Here is a 19,474-nt window from a genome sequence, read left to right on the forward strand (position 1 = left end):
TTATATTGATAATTGACCCAAATTGAAGGGTTGAAACGTATATATTAAATTTGTTACATTCACACGAAAATAAAGTGTTTTCTTTGCATCCGAACAGCTGATGTAGGCTCTGATGGGCTTTTTTTATTATTTTTTAACACGTTAGACAAATATTTTTTGTAATATTAATCCAAGGATTTGTGGAACAAATTTATCAGTCTTATTTATCAATTTTCTACGGCTCTGGTATCGTCTAATAACACGCCAGAGATTATATATCAGCATTTTACTCATGGAATTTTTTGAACGTATTATATGTAAAATTATAAAATTTAATTTATACACTGAGAAAAATTTCCGGGCTTTATCCGTTCAAAAAGTAACAAACGGATATTTCCGATTGATTTTGACCGGATTTATAAGACTATCCGATAAATAGCGTGTGCAAATATAATATAGTACATGTTTTATATTCCTGTCCGAAAGAATGATTAATTATATTGGGAAATTTGCAATGTTTTCATTTATATTGGAAGTAAAAATATGGATTATTTGACAAGCGGGAGTAGAGAGAAACATTTTTTTAAATAAAGAAAATTTTTATAATGTGCAAAATAGGAATATGCCAGCTGTATTACGTTACTCATTATACAGGAGATTTTTTTTAATACATGGACATAACTTCAGAGTAAAATTTATATAGTATTCAAAAATAATAAAAAATCTTTATATAAGCGTTTGTCTCATCTGTTTCAGAGTTTAGTAGCATGGTTCATACTTGCCTTATAAAAAAATACTTAAAATGATCATCTTGAGATTGAATATAAGTTATTCTTCTAAATGAATTATTATTAATAACTTTTATGTTCCTGCAAATAAGAGCCTGAAAAATTTAATCTTCATAACCGATTAACCAAATCAGATGATGAGGTAATAGATCTTTCATTGGATCTTTCATCAGACGAATGAATTTATTGAAAAGATTAATTCGTTACCAAGTACTCTACGAACAAGCACTCTATAAACAATTTTATCATTCATCGAGATTGATATCAATTTTGTCCTTGTTTACATACTTTAATCTGACAACCAATTATAACAATAAATCTGAAAATTTATTTAATCTTTTTAGCTTTGAAAAATAAGGACTAGGACGTTTGAACGTTTCTACTTTTTTGTTAAAATTACTTTCATATTTATGAACTGAATTTCATTATTGGTCAACTTATTGGCATATCTTATAACAGTAATTATATAAAAATATTAATTATAAATCGAAAAATAATTACAATGGATATATAAATAAATAAAATTAATACAAATAAATGAAATTATTCTAATTATTATTCAGTAATAAGACAAACACATATTGTTATGTCATTATTCTATATCTTTTTATTAACATTTTCATTTTGTATTGCTATCTTGTCGATACGCTCAAGCGTCCGTAATTTGAAATTCCAACAAATATATGGCATTGTTTAAATTTTTATTTATTCCTTCCAAAGCATGATACGTTGCTAGATGTTTCAGCATCTTTTTCTATTCTTAAATAAAAATGAGCGAAGATATGTTCATGTTATGTTTTTGGGTAAATCTTGTAATCTACACCACTTAGCGTAGTACAATTCCAATTTAAACGAATAATGGGATTGATCTTGAAATCTACACCTCTTAGCGTAGTACAATTCCAACTTAAACGAATAATGGAATAATAAGTACTTACTATTGATGGGCTTCAATGTACAAGATGACTATAAGTTGAAATTTTTAAGACGTAGTAAGACGATAAGCTGATAAAATTATCTCGCGGCTTTATTTAATCAACTAAACATCTGACTTTTTCAAATATTACTCGATTTTATTTTTATTTTTTATACTTAAGCCAACTCAATTCGTTATATATTTGCGATTTAATATAAAAAAGAATTTTATTAGTGCCATTTTCGCGTATCGTCAGGCTTATAGAAAAGTTAAATGTAATAATTTAACGTGTGAAAGGAAAAAAATGGAAACAGCTTCGTCGTGAAACTAACTGCCATAAAAATTTCTCATTCACCTAGCGTTAAGACCTAAATTTATATGTACAAATGGATAGACTTTATCAGTACTGAGCATATTAGCGTACATTACATATTATTAATGTTAGAATACTGTACACGATAGCACTTTCGTGAGAATTAAAGATTTGTATTGACTAGAAAATGAAATCTTATTAAACGTCCAGATAAAAGTGACGCGATTATACACTCGAGTTGAAGAGCGAAATTATCGATCTTGATTATCTGAAGAAAACAAACTAAACACTTATACGTCAATTATACATCTCTCCTTGTGCTCGTTTGGCATTCGCTCCATTATCGCTATTGCTTGTCCGGCTAACAAATTACGCGCAATAGAGTCCGCAGGAGATCATTTTCGATCACTGCTGAGCTTTGTACTCGGCGTGCGATTTTTCATTTGTCGAGTTTTCTGCGCAAGGAAGGAGACACAAGATCTAGTGTCTCCGATACATACGTATATCTAAAACTAACGATTGTACATTTCTGGAGAATCTGATTTCACGCAAGGCGTCATGCCCAGCGAGTACGATCTCATGTAATGCTTTGTCCTACTCGAAATATTTCCGACGATGTCGTTCACATTCCGGGAGATTAGCTGTTGATTTTGTATCACAGTTAACCAAGATTATTTATGCACCAGGTCGATAGTCCGCTATTATATTCTTCAGGAACGTGTAGATATCCTTGAAGGTTGGTCGCGATGTCTCATCTCTTCTCCAACATGAGCACATCATCCGATAGACCTCCTCCGGACACATTGTTGGTTTTGGTAAAAGTACCTAAAATACAAGAAGTGAAATAATAAATACACTGAGAAAAGAGTTTGGTAATAGCTATATACCAAATAATATTATTTTTGTTGTTTTTGTTTGTTTGATAATATTTACTAAACTATTTAGGAAAGTAAAATAATTTCTGGCTATAATTAATCAAATATTTAAATTGGTATTATTTCACTAAATATTTGGTAGCTATTATTAAACTTTTCTTTCATAGTGTAATAAGTAAAAAGTTTATTTAATTTTTATTTGTGGCTATTGTAATGTAAATTCCAATTGTATTAATATTCCGTACAATTATTTTTAATACACAATTAAATGTGATATATTCAAAATTTGATTGCTTAAGATTTAGTTAATTTGTAATGTGTTAAAATTCTATTTTTAAACAAGATTTAATGATTAATCGATGAACAAGAGAGTGATTAATTGTATAAAAGTGATTGCCGATTAGATAATTTACTTACTTGTAGCTCCGCTCCGTAATACATATGCTCAGCGTTCTGAATAACTTGATCATTTGACAAATGTTGAAAAGGTTTTTCTCTAGCCAGACTCATTACCTCCCATAGTGTTACGGCAAATGACCATATGCTACTCGAACATGTATACCTATCCTGAAATTTAAATATTTAAGTATTGTTGCTGTTCACTCTTCGTGCAAATTTATCTCACAAATTCTCAGCGAGAAATGACTGTCGGTTAGACGTCAATTCGACGTCTAATTGACGTTGAATCATTGATATTGCATTATATCAATGTCAATTTGACATTAATTCGATGAATCATTTCTCGCTGGGTTACGGCTTTAATTTAGTAACAAATTTTGTGATGAATCTAAAATAAACTTTTTTGTTAATGAACGTTTTGAAACATATGTAATTTTAATAATAAATTGTGATAAATCTAAAATTTTTTTTTATTGGAAGATTTGATTGAATATTCAAGTTAAAAATTATTCGAAGAAAAAACACTTCAAGAATTTAAATATTATATAAAAAATTTGTTTTAATTTTTAGTTTAAACTTTCTGTGTGCGTTGCAAAAATATTAAAAATTAGAAATTTAATTTAAATCAAATAAAAATCTTTTTGGATATTTTTGCTATTGATTGCAAATTTATTAACAATTTTAATAAATAAAATTGTAGAAACACTTGAAAAAGAGAAGATTACTTACCAATAAAATACTTTCCCACGGTAACCATCTTATCGGTGCGGGTGGTCTACCTCCTATATCGCTGTAATCTTTCTTGTAAAGATCGCTGCACATAGCTATATCAGTCACTTTCACGGTGTAAGAACGGCCTACCAGACAATTTCTGGCCGCCAAGTCCTTGTGCACCAAATTCTTCGATTCAAGGAATCTCATTCCCGATGCTATTTGTGTTCCCATATACAGCAGACAACTTTGACTAGAAATAGTCAAATAAATTTTATATACGAAAAATTCGTAAAGCAAGCAATGGAGAGAAACCTTAACCTTTGATAGTTAATTGTTAGGTAAAGATTATTCTAAAAAAGTTCTTACCTAAGAGCTTTTAGATTGCAATTTGGCCTGAGCGTTCCCGTCAGAGGTACACTGTATTGAAGATAATGAGCAAGGTCACCGAGTTCCGTGTACTCTATGATTGTCCACGGCACTGGCTCGACAGTGCAGATTCCTAAGATACGTGCCACATTTGGGTCAGATAAACATGATAGAAATTGCACTTCTCTCATCTGGTCTACTGCGTTGTTAGTTCGAATGTCGCTGGTACACAGGGGTACACGAGCAACGACTAATTTGGGAGCGCCAGATATGATTTCATCTAGACCAACAGCTTCGCATACTATAGCCTGCAAATCGTACAAACAATACTTTCTTTAGGGTATGTTTAATATGTTAAAAGTATTACAAATATGCTGCAGTGATTATTTATCTCTTTCTCCGTAAATGGAATTTCATATTTCCAATGAGGATAATTCTTTATTTCGATGACTAAGTTACTAATTTGTATTCAATTTGAAATTTGACGATAGATGATAGAAAACAACTGTCTTTATTTGCTCAACACTTTTTTTATCGTTTAACATTCAAGAGATGAATAAAAATATGTTTATTTACCGTTATTTTTACATGTTCGAAAAATTACATAATATTGTCAGAAAGGAAAGCAAGTACGTATCAGGATTGTAGAATACATACATATTATTTAGATAAATATGTAAATTACATTTCGCCACCGCCCGCAACTGCTAAGCGCAAGTGGAGCCAGAAACGTGCATCCATCAAATGCTGCGGGCATATTTATATCCGTCGTATCTCAAATACGTGATAAGCTAAGATCATACTTTCCGACAATTCCTTTTAACGTTTAAATTTTTCTTTATTACGGTACGACACGTTGAAAGAAAATTTATGGATATTTTGCGGAATGCAAAGTGAATACCAATTAATAATAACATATCAATGTTATAATTTCATATTCAACAATTAATCGTTACGTACAATATATCATATTACGTTTATATCGTTGAGTGTGAAATTAATTAACATTGATGATATTATTGTTAGTTAATATTTATTGGTTTAAATTTGAAATTGGATATAAATTTAGTATCGTAGTTATCATAATTAGTGACGTAGTTAGTCATTTAGATAAAAAATAGCAATGTTTTTAAATGACTTTCATTCAATTTGTACATTACTTATATTTATTTTTATAAGTATATCGTACCTCTCCTATGGTTCTCGAGCCAAGTTTCTCTGTCGTTCGTAGGCACTGATGTGGTATATTGGTTGGCTCTATTTCCTTGCACTTGTACGGTTTGTTCATACTGGGTGCGATGTTCCAACTTACGACAGGTGCCGGTATCTATAATTAAATGATACTTTTTTAATTGTTCGTAGTTGTTATAATTTTCTCTATCATTTTTTTGCTGTCAAAACAAGGTTCTTTTACAACAAGATAGACGTAAATTGCACTTTGATGTCGCAAATCTAAGGTTTGGAGTAGCGGCAAGTTTGATTTCCAGTTATGTGACATAATGTACTTTTCCTTTTCCTTTGCCATCGCGTGGCGCAATCAGTCAAATGCATCGTTAAATTGTACACGTATGATATATAACTAATGTATACCTTGTGCTTCTCCTTTGGCGCTGTATGCCAGCGTTTCGAGTGAACCTGATCGACGTCCCTTTGGTGATTGGGCGTAACCGCGATATTGAGTTTCCTAGTTGGACTGCTATAACTTTGAAGGGTTCTGTAATGTTGGGAGTGACGAGCCGGCGAGTTAGTCGGTGACGAGGAACAGCTGGATGGACCGACTGTGGATTCCGGTCTTGCGTCCAGCCGTACATTTTCTTCCGAAATTTCTATGTTTTTGAAATCCTTTGGGGATTCTGAAAAATATCGTTTTATCACTTTTCGATATTTGTTCGATAGCAAAGACCGTTTTTAGCACAGCAGCGTGCTATTCTCAAATGCGAGTGCACAATAACGCTAATGCTCACTTACCGGAATTAGCTACAATAGCGTATGTGGATTTGTATTGGGGACTGACGAGCGGCGAGTTAAATTGTTCCATCGTGAGTGACTCATGCATACTGACGTCCTCCGGTATGTCAGGTGAAACATGATTGGCAGTTTCTGCTGCCAGCATCCCACCGGGTGTTAAATTCAAGAGGAGACCCTATAAATTTCGGTTTATTCGAGCTCTTATGGTTATTTATTTTTGAAGATCTAAGTGAAACGTAATTTGTCCTACCTTCATATTTATGGCGAAGCCAAATGGATTTTTTAACACCGTCGGAGAACTCTGCAGCTTTTGTCGCCGATTTAAAAATAGAATGATGAAGAAGACCAGCAGGAGCAGCAATATAATGGCTGTAAGCACACCTATCAGTACTTCCAGATATTCTTGGCTGTCTCCTGGTGCTGTAACTATACAAAATTTATAGGGATAAACAGAATATACAGGGAATATAGAAATATAGAGTACGGGATACAGAATACATCGAACAACTTGGCAAGATATATTTTCTGTTCTAACGTACATTCTACCTATTTTTAAATTCAGACCGTATTTTTCTCCAAGTTAATAAAGGAAGTTTAAAAACTCTTAGAAAATCATTTTATCGTTCATGAAAGAAGCTAAATTCTCTTTCTTCACAATCGTTGTTAATTTACATTGCAAAAAACTATGATTTTCTTTTGTCGTACGTCGTCGTACTGTTCGTGCCAAGTGCCCTGAAGCTACAGCAGGATGACTGTGATTTTTTGCTGTAGAAATAAATAAGTTAGTCGAAAGTGTTCGCGTGATGCTCAAGATCGTCTACCGATTTTTCTTCGATCAAGTACAGAGTACCGCCAAGCGAATGATTATTTAAAAACCGTAGCAAACGATTACTAAAACATCAGTTTAATTCAAGAAGGCGTCACCGTACGAGTACCAATGCGCGGATGAGGAAATCTAGATTTCAAATGACGCTTCCTCTTGGTCATGTAGAAAAAGAAAATTGCTCGAAGAGAAGCGCAGAAACGCTTTTAATTCCCACTTTTATGCTCACGCGTACCTTCTTTGCTCGTGTCCCCGTTTTTCTCGTTTCTTGCTCCTTTCGTGGTTCTGTCTTTTGTTTTTGAGAGAACAACGGATAAGAGATAAAACTGTGTGCCCCGTAAATCCAGTATTATATGCACATGTGTAGCGTTTGAGTCTGTCGTTATCTATCTTTTTTGTTATAATTTTTAGTATTTCAATGTGACGTATTGTTTGCCTACACATCTACGGCCTATTATATTTTTCCGATCGAGCAACGGCAGACAGCTTACCGTTGCTTTATTTGCAGCCGCGCATTGAAACGTATTCATCGAATTTCATATCGTCCGTTTTGAAGCACTATTTTGGCGTTGCGCTATTGCAACCGAATCGATTACTTTAGTCCTTCTCTTATATTTGTTGATCTTGTTTAAGCTCATATTTCTTCGGTTATTTAAACTTCCGCTTTAACTGAGTATGTCCTTCTTTGCTTATTTATGTTGTTTATTTATTTCGTACCCATTTATATGGAGTCGGACATGTTGCATATTTTAAAAAGATTATATATTTGTAGCAACTACTTTTTTAAGAACCTTTTCAGGCTGTCATTAAAATAAGACAAAAGAAAAAAATATCTACTCTTTTGTATTTGTCCTGCATGTGTTTCTTTTATAACAATTTTTTAAATTGTACACTTCAGTCATTTTTTCATCTCGCAAAAATATTAATGTCATAATATTTGTTTATATTTAATAATATTATAGTATTCATACGAGTACATAATATTTGCTTATTAATATTGGATATTTGTACTGTTAATACTCTTTTTGTGAGATAAAAATAGTGATAAATGATTTTGTAAGTGCGATAACAAACAAGAGTTTCTTAATTTTGAACAATCGGTTTTACAATATGGAGGGTATCTCTCTATATCTTCTCTTATTTCCTCAAATGAATAATTACATTCGCTTCTTTATTTGCAGCTGACTAGAGAAAATATCTGTAATCAGAAGGGAATGAAGAATAAAGTTCGGCATTTGCACAGTCTATCAGAGATATGTAATTATAGAGTCGACTGCTCTCTCCGTTCAGGTTTCCCTCTTGGTTGTCTTATTTCGTTCGTTCTTTTATGACTCTAATCCTCCCGCTTCCGCTCTGTCGAATCAGACGTTGGCTAATCCGCATAATCGATCGCGCGAATATCGGCGCTTGAATTATGAAAGCGCTGTGCTTTCTTTGGTTTTCCCACTTGTGAACTATGTAAAAAGTTACGTGCAAGAACTATATTAACGGCACCACCAACGGCCGCGTCCTTTTGAATGCAGACCACCGTAAAGCGGACGCTCAGTTTACATGTTGTTTTTAGTTTAGTAACTCCGTTTTTTACCCTTTGTCGCCCTTCCCTCGCGTTGTGCCATCTTTTTTAGCGCACGTGCTGCATTTGCGCACGGTCGGACGATTTCGCGGTTGCTTTATTTGAGGACCCGTTCGCGTTTCCTTTATTTATAATGGAGAACCGGGAAAGTGCTCAAGTCTATTTTTTCGACCGGAGGGGGCAGGGGGGAGGATAGGATTCGTGGATAGCGAGGTATATCAGAGAGCCGTAATTATGCCGCAGTCGAGTATTCTTCCCAACATCCTCCCACGTCCTCATTTATCTGCTGCACTTCCTGTTATCTGCATCTTCCTCGCTCCCATCTCCGTGTTATAAGTTTTTACCATTTTTTATTCTCATTTCTCGTTCTCCTTTCGTAATGTAATTTATTTCTCTGTATTCATGCACGCTTCTCTATCTATTCGAGCGACAAATTATGCTGTATTTGTTTTTTGTTCTAACGGTTGATATGTCTTTCCTTTTATCGTACGCTTTGGGACATATGACGTAGGGAAAAAAAGACTAATGTAATTATTCATTGTTAATATCGGAAAACTGTGGTATAGATTAAAACTGTACATATACATAGAAACATGTGATTCCACTAAAAATACTTCAATATATTATTATAGAATTTGCCGCCTACACATAATACTGTTGAATTGATATTCCTTACTTCCATTTTCCGCTGCGGCTTTTAATTTTTCATCTGGATAAGCAATTCCTTTGATTATACTCAATGATTCAAGCGGAAAATGCATATTTTTAATTTGTTTTGCGGCCTGGAAAATGCAGCGTAGGATTTGTTGTTGGCACAAACTATGAGATATACGTAATTATGCCAGAGTCGACCTTACTTTTCTTTTCCTGTTTTCTTTTCTTCTTTCCTCAAATGCGCTACCTCTTAACCCGACTAATTGTTTACGTTACGAGGAAGTTGCTACGTGAATTATAAAGTGCAACCGCATCTCTTTCTCTTCTATGTCGGACAATGACTTTTCCTAATCGTATCTTCTTCTTGGCAAAGAATAACGGCCTCGTTTCGCTAACAAAGTTAGCTGAATAAATGTCGCTCATTTTTAAACTGGACTGAATACGCATGTTACATAAAGGTTGAAGATTATGAAATTATAAGTATCATAATATAAATCTACATCAAAAAACATAATTGCGATAAGTAAAGGTCATTAGTTGTTAAATATAAAGAATTCAAATTGTTTTTAAATTGTTAATAAGTAAAGGTTCAACCAACATCGGATAATATAAAAAAAAATATTCTCGAGAATGTCAAAATATAAGAAAATACACTTGAAATATTTATTAATAAAAAATAAGAACGTTATAAAATCAAATATATTTCTTTAAAAAATCAAATTCTTTACGGTAAAGTTCAATTAAGTTATTAAACTCTTATTGGATAATTAAATTTATTTGATGAGTAAAAGCTTATCTTCGTTAAACTGACTTTTTAGTTAATTAAGATTTAAATTTTCAAATGCAGTTAAGTTGAAAGAAGAAATGTATAATATAATGTTGGTAATAAAACAGAAATGTTAAAATGAAAATAGCAGTGAATAATCAAGATTAATGATCGCTTTCATTTATAACCATTCATGCAAAGATGCATTCAATAATTAAAAATGAAATTGATTTTAAACGCCGTTATCAAATCGGTTACATTTGAAATTAAGTAACGTCTAAAATAAGCGCTCGTGTGTAAGTAAGGCATTATTACTTAACTACGTGAGAGACGCCCGAGACAGATGTGCAAATAAAACGTGAAATATTAAATGTATGAAGTACTCTTATGAATTTGGAGCCGTGTTACTTAAAGGCATGCGATACGAGAAGTGAAAAGTTTTTAGTAGCCAATGCTTAATTAGAACGAGATTGATACGAATTAATACCACTCTTGGCAAGTTACTTACTCGTTTGTAAGTTGAGATCTACTTCGGGGTTGACTGGAATCTCCCGGTTGCTAAACTCGGACGCTGCTTCTTCCGTAGTGTTTTCGTAGGGATTTGCTGAAAGCGGAAAATAGCTGTAGCTAACTTGAATCCACGGAAAATTTCTAAGATTTATGAAGATTATTTTAAGTGCGAATTATCAAAAGGATGGAAGCAATGCTATTATAATATTTACTATTTGTTTTGAAATTTGTACACTATTTATATAATCCTATTAATTTTATCTATTAAAATTATATTTATATTAAATAAAAAAAGAACGTTGCTATTTGTATTCGCATATGAATAAATTTTTCACGTAATTTTTGCTACTGTATTAGAAATGAGAAGCAGTAAAAAAAATTTTATGTCGGTTATTACTGCATATTTCTGTACAATGAAGAATATTACATATTTTACACATTCGCATAAAGATTTAAATGGGATTATCATATGCGATCGATGTCGTTAACTCAAACGGTCATTAGTGCGATAAAATTAAAGAAATGCGATATTCGAAACATAAATGTGAAGGTTATTAAAAGGTAATTGAAGTCGGTAGATGCATGCGAAGCAGAGCGAGATAATCCAATGGATCATTATAACTTCGTTCGTTACAATATTTCTTGAAGCAGTACGATCTGCAAATTACAGTTAAGTAATTCGCTCATTTATTTTAGCAAGTTTTTCTTGTTGTCTAGGTTGATATTTAGGTCAGGTAATGTGCAAGATGTCCAAAGAAACCCGCGGGAAATCTAAAAGAACGCGGCAAATTTTTGTTTTGTGGAATGACGTCGAAAGTAATGTAAAAACTAATTGTAAAAAGAACAGGTTGTCTCCACTGGAAGAAAATGAGATACGGGGAAATGCTTACTTGCGTCGAATGTCACTTCGCTGATTATGATCCATCGCGCGGCGAAATACAGATGCAATTTGATGAGTCTTCCTTCCCGTCCGTGTAGACCGATTGAAACGTTTCGAGCGTTTTCTAGCACGACGTCCGGTATATAAGAATAAGGCAAAAACTCCTCTTCATAAGTTTCGCCATCGATACTGAACCATATCACCGCCTTCGAAAATACCTGTTGTGTAAACCAAATTCAAATTGAAACATATGTCTTCTTTGAAGTTTAAAATAAACAAGAAGAATATATTTAATTCATGTTTCATTAAATGTTTAAATTATTTAGAAATAAAATGATCACGCAAGAAATAGATTTTGAAGAAACTAAATTGTAAAAAAACAATACAAATTGGCAAATATTAATATTCTGTTTTTAAGTTTAAAATGCATAGTAAAAGAAATAGAATAATTTCTATATACCATTTCTACCTGAAGAGGATATAATGGTTGACATATTCCAGAAAATTGCAGACTCGTGATGCGTTTAAGCTTGTTTTTATCGTGTAGTTACATTCGTTTTTATTGTGTGGTCGATGCACTTTGATACATATGTAAAAACTGTTTTATGTTATGAACCGTATGAGGGCATTGACATTAAAGAAGTGTACATGCATGTTGATAACTATCGACTATATAATCAACAAATCGTTAATCATGTCATTTATGATACATGTTGCGGATTGATATCTACAAATGACATCTATAATATAAAAGGGAAAATATTTCTTGTCATGGATATTCTGTTTCATCTTCGAGGATATCTGATTGGCACTTCCTGATTGACACGTTCATAATGATACGTAGCGCAATTATTTCGTTTTGATATACAGTTTGGCAAAGTAATCATTATTTAAATCCCGTTAATATTGCTTTCAATGCAATTGATAGGAATCCTGATATCACATATATTAAATTTCGATTATGTTACAAAAATGTTTTCTCAGTTAATATTGTGCGTAGTGTCCCGTGTTTAGTTCAGGATTAGAAATTAAAAAAAAAAGACAAATAATTTTTAAATTATATTTAAAAATCTCACGATTATCGATAAAAATTTGCATTGTTGTGAAATTAGTGACTTATCTTGTTAGATAATCATTTTCATCTGCTTTGTACAAAGAAAAGTTCATGAAAGTACGTGAGTGGAAGACATTACGCAAAAGTGAGTTGAAAATTACCTGAACGTCTCGCGAGAAATAATTGTTGGTATAGATGTGTACCGCTTCGAAAATCATCATGGCTTCAAACTCGAAGATGAGCTCCACAAACTTCTCTTGAAAAGTGTCACGAAGCCAAGCAACCCAACCTGTGCCTATAGCCAACGGAGAAAGAACTTTTATACAAACGTAATGAATTGCACTATTTTGTTGCGGTTTTCTATCGCAGCAAACAATGTAGTGTAATTGTTGCAAACATTTACGCGTGATGATAATGTTGTGGGATTTATTTTTTATTGAAGGTAGAATATGAAAGGATAAAGTTTCAAAAGAAATTTATTATCAAGAAACTCTTTTTGTTTCAATATTACGCGATAAAGTTGCGAAACACGATTATATAATGAAGAGCAAAGCTGTTTACAATGAAAAATATTGAATATAATATTTGCAATAATTCATATAAAATATAATAATTGCAAATGTTTCTGATATAAAGAAACACATTTTGTCTGAAATTGATTTATTAGCGAAAATTACTGAAATATTATCTATGTTTTGACTATTTAACGCTCCCGCACGTGTTCACCCACCGATTACCTTTTCCATTTCCCATGTCCAGTCTGTAATTATCCTCGCCGACCTCACCATCGATTAGACAACCTAAACCATCGGTCAACAAGTTGTCCTGCCTCTTACCGTCGTATGAGATGTCACTAAACTCCGGCAGGGAAGCATCTGGTATAGTGTAGCTCATGACACCGCCTGAAACAGACGAAAGTTTTCGCGTGACGGACCTACTGTGCAACTGTAGTTTTCTTTTAAAACACACTCGTCTCTCAAACTTCTACGTTACACCTGACTTTGTTGTACTATTAGCTGTATTTTGTCTCTAGTTGGTACTCTCTTTCTTTTATCTCTTTTTAGATTGTGTTAAATTACGTTATTTTTAGATTTTCAAGTAAAAATGTATAAAGTAAAGGCATAAGTTTGTTGTAATAAGCATATAAAGTAAAAATACACAAGTTTGTTATAATGACTACGAAGATTTTACTAAAATAGGATATATCTCGACGAAAATAACCTCCAAAAATATTTATTATATCATATGTATCTTCAATTAGAATATTTTTCCTGTATTTTTTCTCATGCAGATGTATTATTATTAATTATTACTACAACGGTTGAGAGTAAAAATTATTTCGTGAATTTTCATATTATCTCACCGAAATTTACCGTGTATTTTGCAAACAGCAGCACTTTGCTCCAGTTCCCGGATACACTTCGAAAATGAAGTGGCGCTGCTTAATAACATGCCGTGAAGGGCGCGGTGGCGGAGAAGGCGCTTAGTTAAAATTAATCAATTAAAATTAATTAAAACGACTTGGTCGGTGGCGGCGGACGGCGTCCGCAAGGGACGGACGGCTGGATTTTCGTAGCGGGAAAATTAATAACGGACCGCAAAAATGGCGCGGTGCGCCCACTTTGCCATGTCGTGTTCAAAATCGCTTAACTACTCTTAATATTTCACGGTATATACGGTCCGCGGCCAGCCGTCGTTGTCACGCGATGTGGTCAAGCCAGTTTTGGTCAACGTACCTTTGCCTGATTCCGTGTCACGTGGATGACGCCAAGGTAATAATTTTACTTAGAACAACGTAACGCTTCGTCGCTACGCGGTTGTTCTGCAACTGGCATCTACCACACTGTACAGGAATCGTACGATCGTACATATTAAAATAAGAGGTCGACTCCATTCTCGAATAAATGGTCCTTTTAATCAAGATACTTGCGCGTACCCAAGAAAAATAAAGAAAAATATGTTATAGTTAAAGGGCGTGATAAGATTTTAGTGCTCGGCTTATTACAAAGTATATTGTATTCGTTGAAGAAATATGCAAACAGAAGACGTAAATTTGGAATTGTACAGGTGCCGTGCAACACGTTCACAATAAGGGAATAAATGGCGAGTCAAATTAATCCACAATTGAAGTAACGAAGTCGCTTCTTGGCGTGTACTTTTTACGTGCTTGAGAATCGTTCGTGTAAACTGGTGAACATTTCAGCGATATGTCGCTGATATTCCTGCCATTTTTTGAAGGTACGCATTAAAAGACGCCGTATTTCAGTACGCGTCAGAAACATTGCTCTTACAGGGACTCTACTCTGTAATCTGGCAATCCGCTAATCTAATCTGCACTGGCAATCTCCTTCCCGTCTACAGCTTGAAATTATTGCGAATTTTCATTGGAATTGCTGGAGCAATTTCCCAACAGAGTGCAATTCTTAACAAGTCTTGCGCTAATATAACTTTTCGCAGGCACATATGAAGAAATATTGAATTGGAACAAAAGATCATAACGCTACTTTATTTGTATTGCAATCTACATGGGTTTTTTTTAAATTGGCATTTATATTATTTGATAGAGGAATGTTTCAGTTTTAATTTGTTTTTTAAATTGCGATACGCAATATAATTCAGTAACAAAAAATTTTAAAAACATTAAAAAAACGATTTTGTAGGGAAAACTTTAAGCTTTCGTGTTAAAAAGTGGAAAATTTTCCATTTTGTTCAGCTTATGGTTTTTTAAATGTAAAAATTACTAAACTCACAGAAACTCAAAAGACAGTGATTTAAAAGTAGAGATTTTAAGCTTTAAAGCTCTTTTTTAAATTTAAATTTTATTTATTTTTTATGGACAGCTATATACTCGAATTTTGAAGCGTAATACTACGAACTTTTGTTTCAACCTAATACTAACAATTAGAATATAAATTATTGTTAATCGAGTGAGTTTTATCAGCTGGTAGATCGAAATACGATTTATATTTATACATTATATTTAGCATAGGATGTCTGTCATAGCTTTCAATCTTAATTTTAATGACAACTAAATCCTTTTACAAATAACAAAAATAGGAGGAAAACCGTCATTTACTTTACATTTTTAATGATTTACCTTTATATAATTAGAAAAAGATTTCAAAATAAAATTTTATATTTGAAAAGGTTCCAAAGTTAATTAAATATGTAAATTCGACCTATTCGTTTCCTTTGAAAGCAGAAAATCTCTCTTTTTCAATCTACAATTTAAGCTAAGATCGTAAATGTGTAATATTTTATATAAATTTGTCACGTATCCTTATATACAGGATACAGATCGCTCGAACAACCATGAGTAAATCGCGCTTTAATAAATGATACGTTGGTTGCACCGTGCTTTATTAACTGAGGCTTAGCACACTTGTATTCTGTCAGACCGCGAATGTCAATACCAGGAGGACAATGTCGTGGATTCTGTACCGCGTTGACCGAGTAGGCCGTGTTACTCGCGATCCGTGGGTAATCGTTCGTGTTCACCGGCTCGGGGCAGGGCATCAACGTTGTTTTAACCCGCTGCCGTGCACGGCTGCCATAAATCCGGCATACCCGCCCAGTCGGGCTCGATCTCACACGCTCCGAATACTTCTTATAACGCGAAAGCTCTCATGTCGCCGTTTTACCGGCTCCGTGCCGCAGAGCTAGCTGTACATATGTCATCGCCCGAACATATGCGGTCTCGTTGTTGTTGGATATGAGCGACCTAGAAAAATAATTCATGCAAATATCCTTTTTCTGGTTAAACGTTGGTAATAAGGATACAGACTATCAGGATTATAGAAGTTTTCGGTAATTCTTGTAGATACGTCATTTCAAACAGGATAATTCTATAAACTTTTTATAAAAGTTCAATATTAATTAATTAATTAAAACGTTAAATTATAGCGTTAAATTATTTTATTATATGTTTAACACTAAGCATGTTCTTATACATAATTAACTTGCTTTTCATATTTTGGAAAGCAGAAATAACAATTTGTACTTTATACATAATAGAAGAAACAAATCCCTTTTTCGTTTAATGTTTTTGTGTTTCTCGTTTTACTTTGCTTTGTATAATGTTACTGCTAGGGTTGATTATACGGTTCCTCTTTCGCGTAAAACATGTATCCCAACAATGCTTAGTACTTTTGTTGTCAGCATTTAACGAGAAATTTTCCATTGGACTCCTCTTTGCGTTTTATTATTATTTCAAAATAACAGGAAATATAAAATAAAAAGATATATGTTTATATAGGCGTAATTGATTAAGTAATTATTAAGAACACATTGAACACACTTAAATATTATGTTTAAAGACTGTTTATCTATATAGAGAATAAATTTTTATTTATTTATTTTTGTAAATGTTATAATCTAATTAGCATGAATGCTTATTAGTACATAAATATGTACATATTTTTTTCATTTAATCTCTACAACCTCTCACCCCTGACGTTTTCTTAGAATTTATATAAAATTATGTCTTGAATTTAGGGGCCCGGTAAAGTAAACTGGACGAGAAAAGAAACTGTAGGCAAATTTATGTAAATAGCATTGTGGTGTAGCACACAGCATGTTTGTTATACATAACGCACGCACCTGTATATAAATTATGAGAACAGGTTTCATATGCGTCACGAATACTTAACATTCGTTATTCTTTTAGATCAAGACTGAAAACTGGAAGAGAAAATAAATTGAAATGTTGGCATACTCTATAGATATTAATCAGTTTTGAAGCAAAAATTGAAATATCAGAGACATTTTGGCTAATATAAAGATATTGAAAAAAATCATAAAAATTGTAAGACTTTTTTTAGTTTTCTTGTATTTCTGTTTCATAAAATTCATCTCAATTTAATCTATTTCATGGAATTCATTTCAAAATCTTGAAATTAGGTAATTTTATAGATAATTAATATCATTAATTACCATTAAATATCAATTAAAAGAATAATAAAGGTACACTCTAAAAAATAACCGTGTGAATTCAACGCTCATACGGTGTCTATAGAATATTACATTCTCACTGTGTTGGTGTTAAATTCACACTGACATTTTTTAGAGTGTAATGATTATGATTCTTTTTCGATATATTTATTTATTGTTTATTCAGCTTCTTTGAGGAAGGTATCTATGTATTTAAAATAATACTTGAGCCAATCAGGAGAAATAAAGGAATTTTCAAATTTTCTCGGCAAGTTTGTTGTTGCTTTAGCGTAACATGCATTTATATTTCACGAACGCTAACGGTGCATTGATTATATAAGAGACATTAAGTACTGGAACTAGGTCGAAAACAAATGTACGAAGCCGAGCTAGCAATGAGATCGTCCGTATAACGTTGTTACGAACGTTAATGGGATCTAGCACTGTAGTTAGAGTCAACGGCACCCTGCCTTCGCGTAGCCATCTCAACGACGTCTCGGCAAATTGAACGAAATTGCAATTTGGAAATTAATCGTCAGATGTCCACTTGAACAACATCATCGTATCATTCTTGTGCAGCCATGTGCAACGCGATTACATGTATGATTCGAGTCCCAAATATATTCATGATTTAAAAAATTTTTCTAATTAAACTGGTGGGGACCATAAGCGTCATGTTGAAACGAGAAATGTATTTATGAACTATTTAACATCGTTGTTTGTGTGTTGTGTTTATCGATTTGTTAGCAACACACACGATACAGTTATATTTCAACACGAATTAGTAATAATATTCGATACGAATAACGTCAGTTATGTCAGTTTCAATGATGATTTGTTTATATAATATCTAAATGAATTTGCTAATGAGAATAACAATAGATTTATACGTAAAAATTTATTTGATGGGAGATGATGGCTAATGAAAACATTTTCTTATCCTCGTAATAGAATTTACACATTATGATCAACACATTATTGACAAATGACATCGTGTTATTATTTCAAAAATTATTCAATTTATTTTATAAAAGAAATATTACAAAATATGTTTATTTGATAAAATTGCATATAGGGTAAAATCAGGGATTATGGCATAGTCTACTAATATGGAATAATGGCTTATTTTTTAAACAAAGCATTGCAATCTGGCGGCAATCGCTAAAAGTTATTGCAACTGTTACCAAACATGTCATAACAAGCAATGAACTCGGTCCGACCAACCGTTTTGCTACAATTAACATTTATTCATTTTCGTTACGTCCGAAGATTCGGCAGCTTTTTCCAAAAAGTGTTCTCACAAACTGGAAGTAAGTTTTTTTAATGCTTATATTGCACAGACGCTTTTAATAATGTTGCATGAGCAACACTCTAAATTTCGTACAGCGAAATCTCACTTCAAGAGAGTGAAAATGCAACCACCCTTGAAAAAAAGTGAAAATATTTCACTTCTTGAAAAAAAAGTGACGGTCTTCACTCTTTTTAGAGTGAAATCTTACTTTTTTGGAATGAAATTTCACTTTTTTGAAATGAAAATTCACTCTAAAAAGAGTAAAGATCGTCACTCTTTTTTCAAGAAGTGAAATATTTTCACTTTTTTTCAAGGGTGGTTGCATTTTCACTTTCTTGGAGTGAGATTTCACTGTAGGAAATTTAGAGTGAATATTATGCAGATTAATTGCTATTTCAAACTTGTTTATTGTTACGGAAAGACTTTATTTTTTATGTGACGACATGCAGGTAATGTGGAATACATCGAGGGTTGAGAATATGGAATAGATTCCATGCATGTTAGCAACTTATTCGTGATCAGATTAGGTTAGGTTAGACTGCAGCATGTATTCTATATCAACTTATTTGCGATTTATCAGCTTATTTGCGATTTATCAGCTTATTTGCGATTTTTTATTTGTCCATGCATAATAACGTTCGTAATGATGCTATTATATTTTCTGTGTTATTGTACA

At 32.8% G+C, this 19,474-nt stretch overlaps 1 protein-coding gene across 1 annotated transcript in view; it reads right to left on the reverse strand.

Moving 5' to 3' along the window:
* Positions 1-2,258: 2,258 nt before the first annotated feature.
* LOC108769350 (discoidin domain-containing receptor 2) overlaps positions 2,259-19,474 on the reverse strand; it is an 81,152-nt gene continuing 63,936 nt past the window's right edge. Inside the window, exons 6-17 of the mRNA XM_018520270.1 lie at positions 13,316-13,480; positions 12,740-12,873; positions 11,535-11,742; positions 10,643-10,738; positions 6,569-6,744; positions 6,319-6,493; positions 5,941-6,203; positions 5,540-5,677; positions 4,351-4,658; positions 4,000-4,234; positions 3,289-3,438; positions 2,259-2,821 (exon numbers count right to left, since the gene is read on the reverse strand). Of these exons, the coding sequence (XP_018375772.1) occupies positions 2,672-2,821; positions 3,289-3,438; positions 4,000-4,234; positions 4,351-4,658; positions 5,540-5,677; positions 5,941-6,203; positions 6,319-6,493; positions 6,569-6,744; positions 10,643-10,738; positions 11,535-11,742; positions 12,740-12,873; positions 13,316-13,480 (2,198 nt within the window). The 3' untranslated portion in view covers positions 2,259-2,671. The remainder of the gene's footprint in view (positions 2,822-3,288; positions 3,439-3,999; positions 4,235-4,350; positions 4,659-5,539; positions 5,678-5,940; positions 6,204-6,318; positions 6,494-6,568; positions 6,745-10,642; positions 10,739-11,534; positions 11,743-12,739; positions 12,874-13,315; positions 13,481-19,474) is intronic.

This window comes from Trachymyrmex cornetzi, unplaced genomic scaffold (genome assembly GCF_001594075.2).
Source record: "Trachymyrmex cornetzi isolate Tcor2-1 unplaced genomic scaffold, Tcor1.1 scaffold9, whole genome shotgun sequence".
Taxonomy (NCBI): Eukaryota; Metazoa; Arthropoda; class Insecta; order Hymenoptera; family Formicidae; genus Trachymyrmex; species Trachymyrmex cornetzi.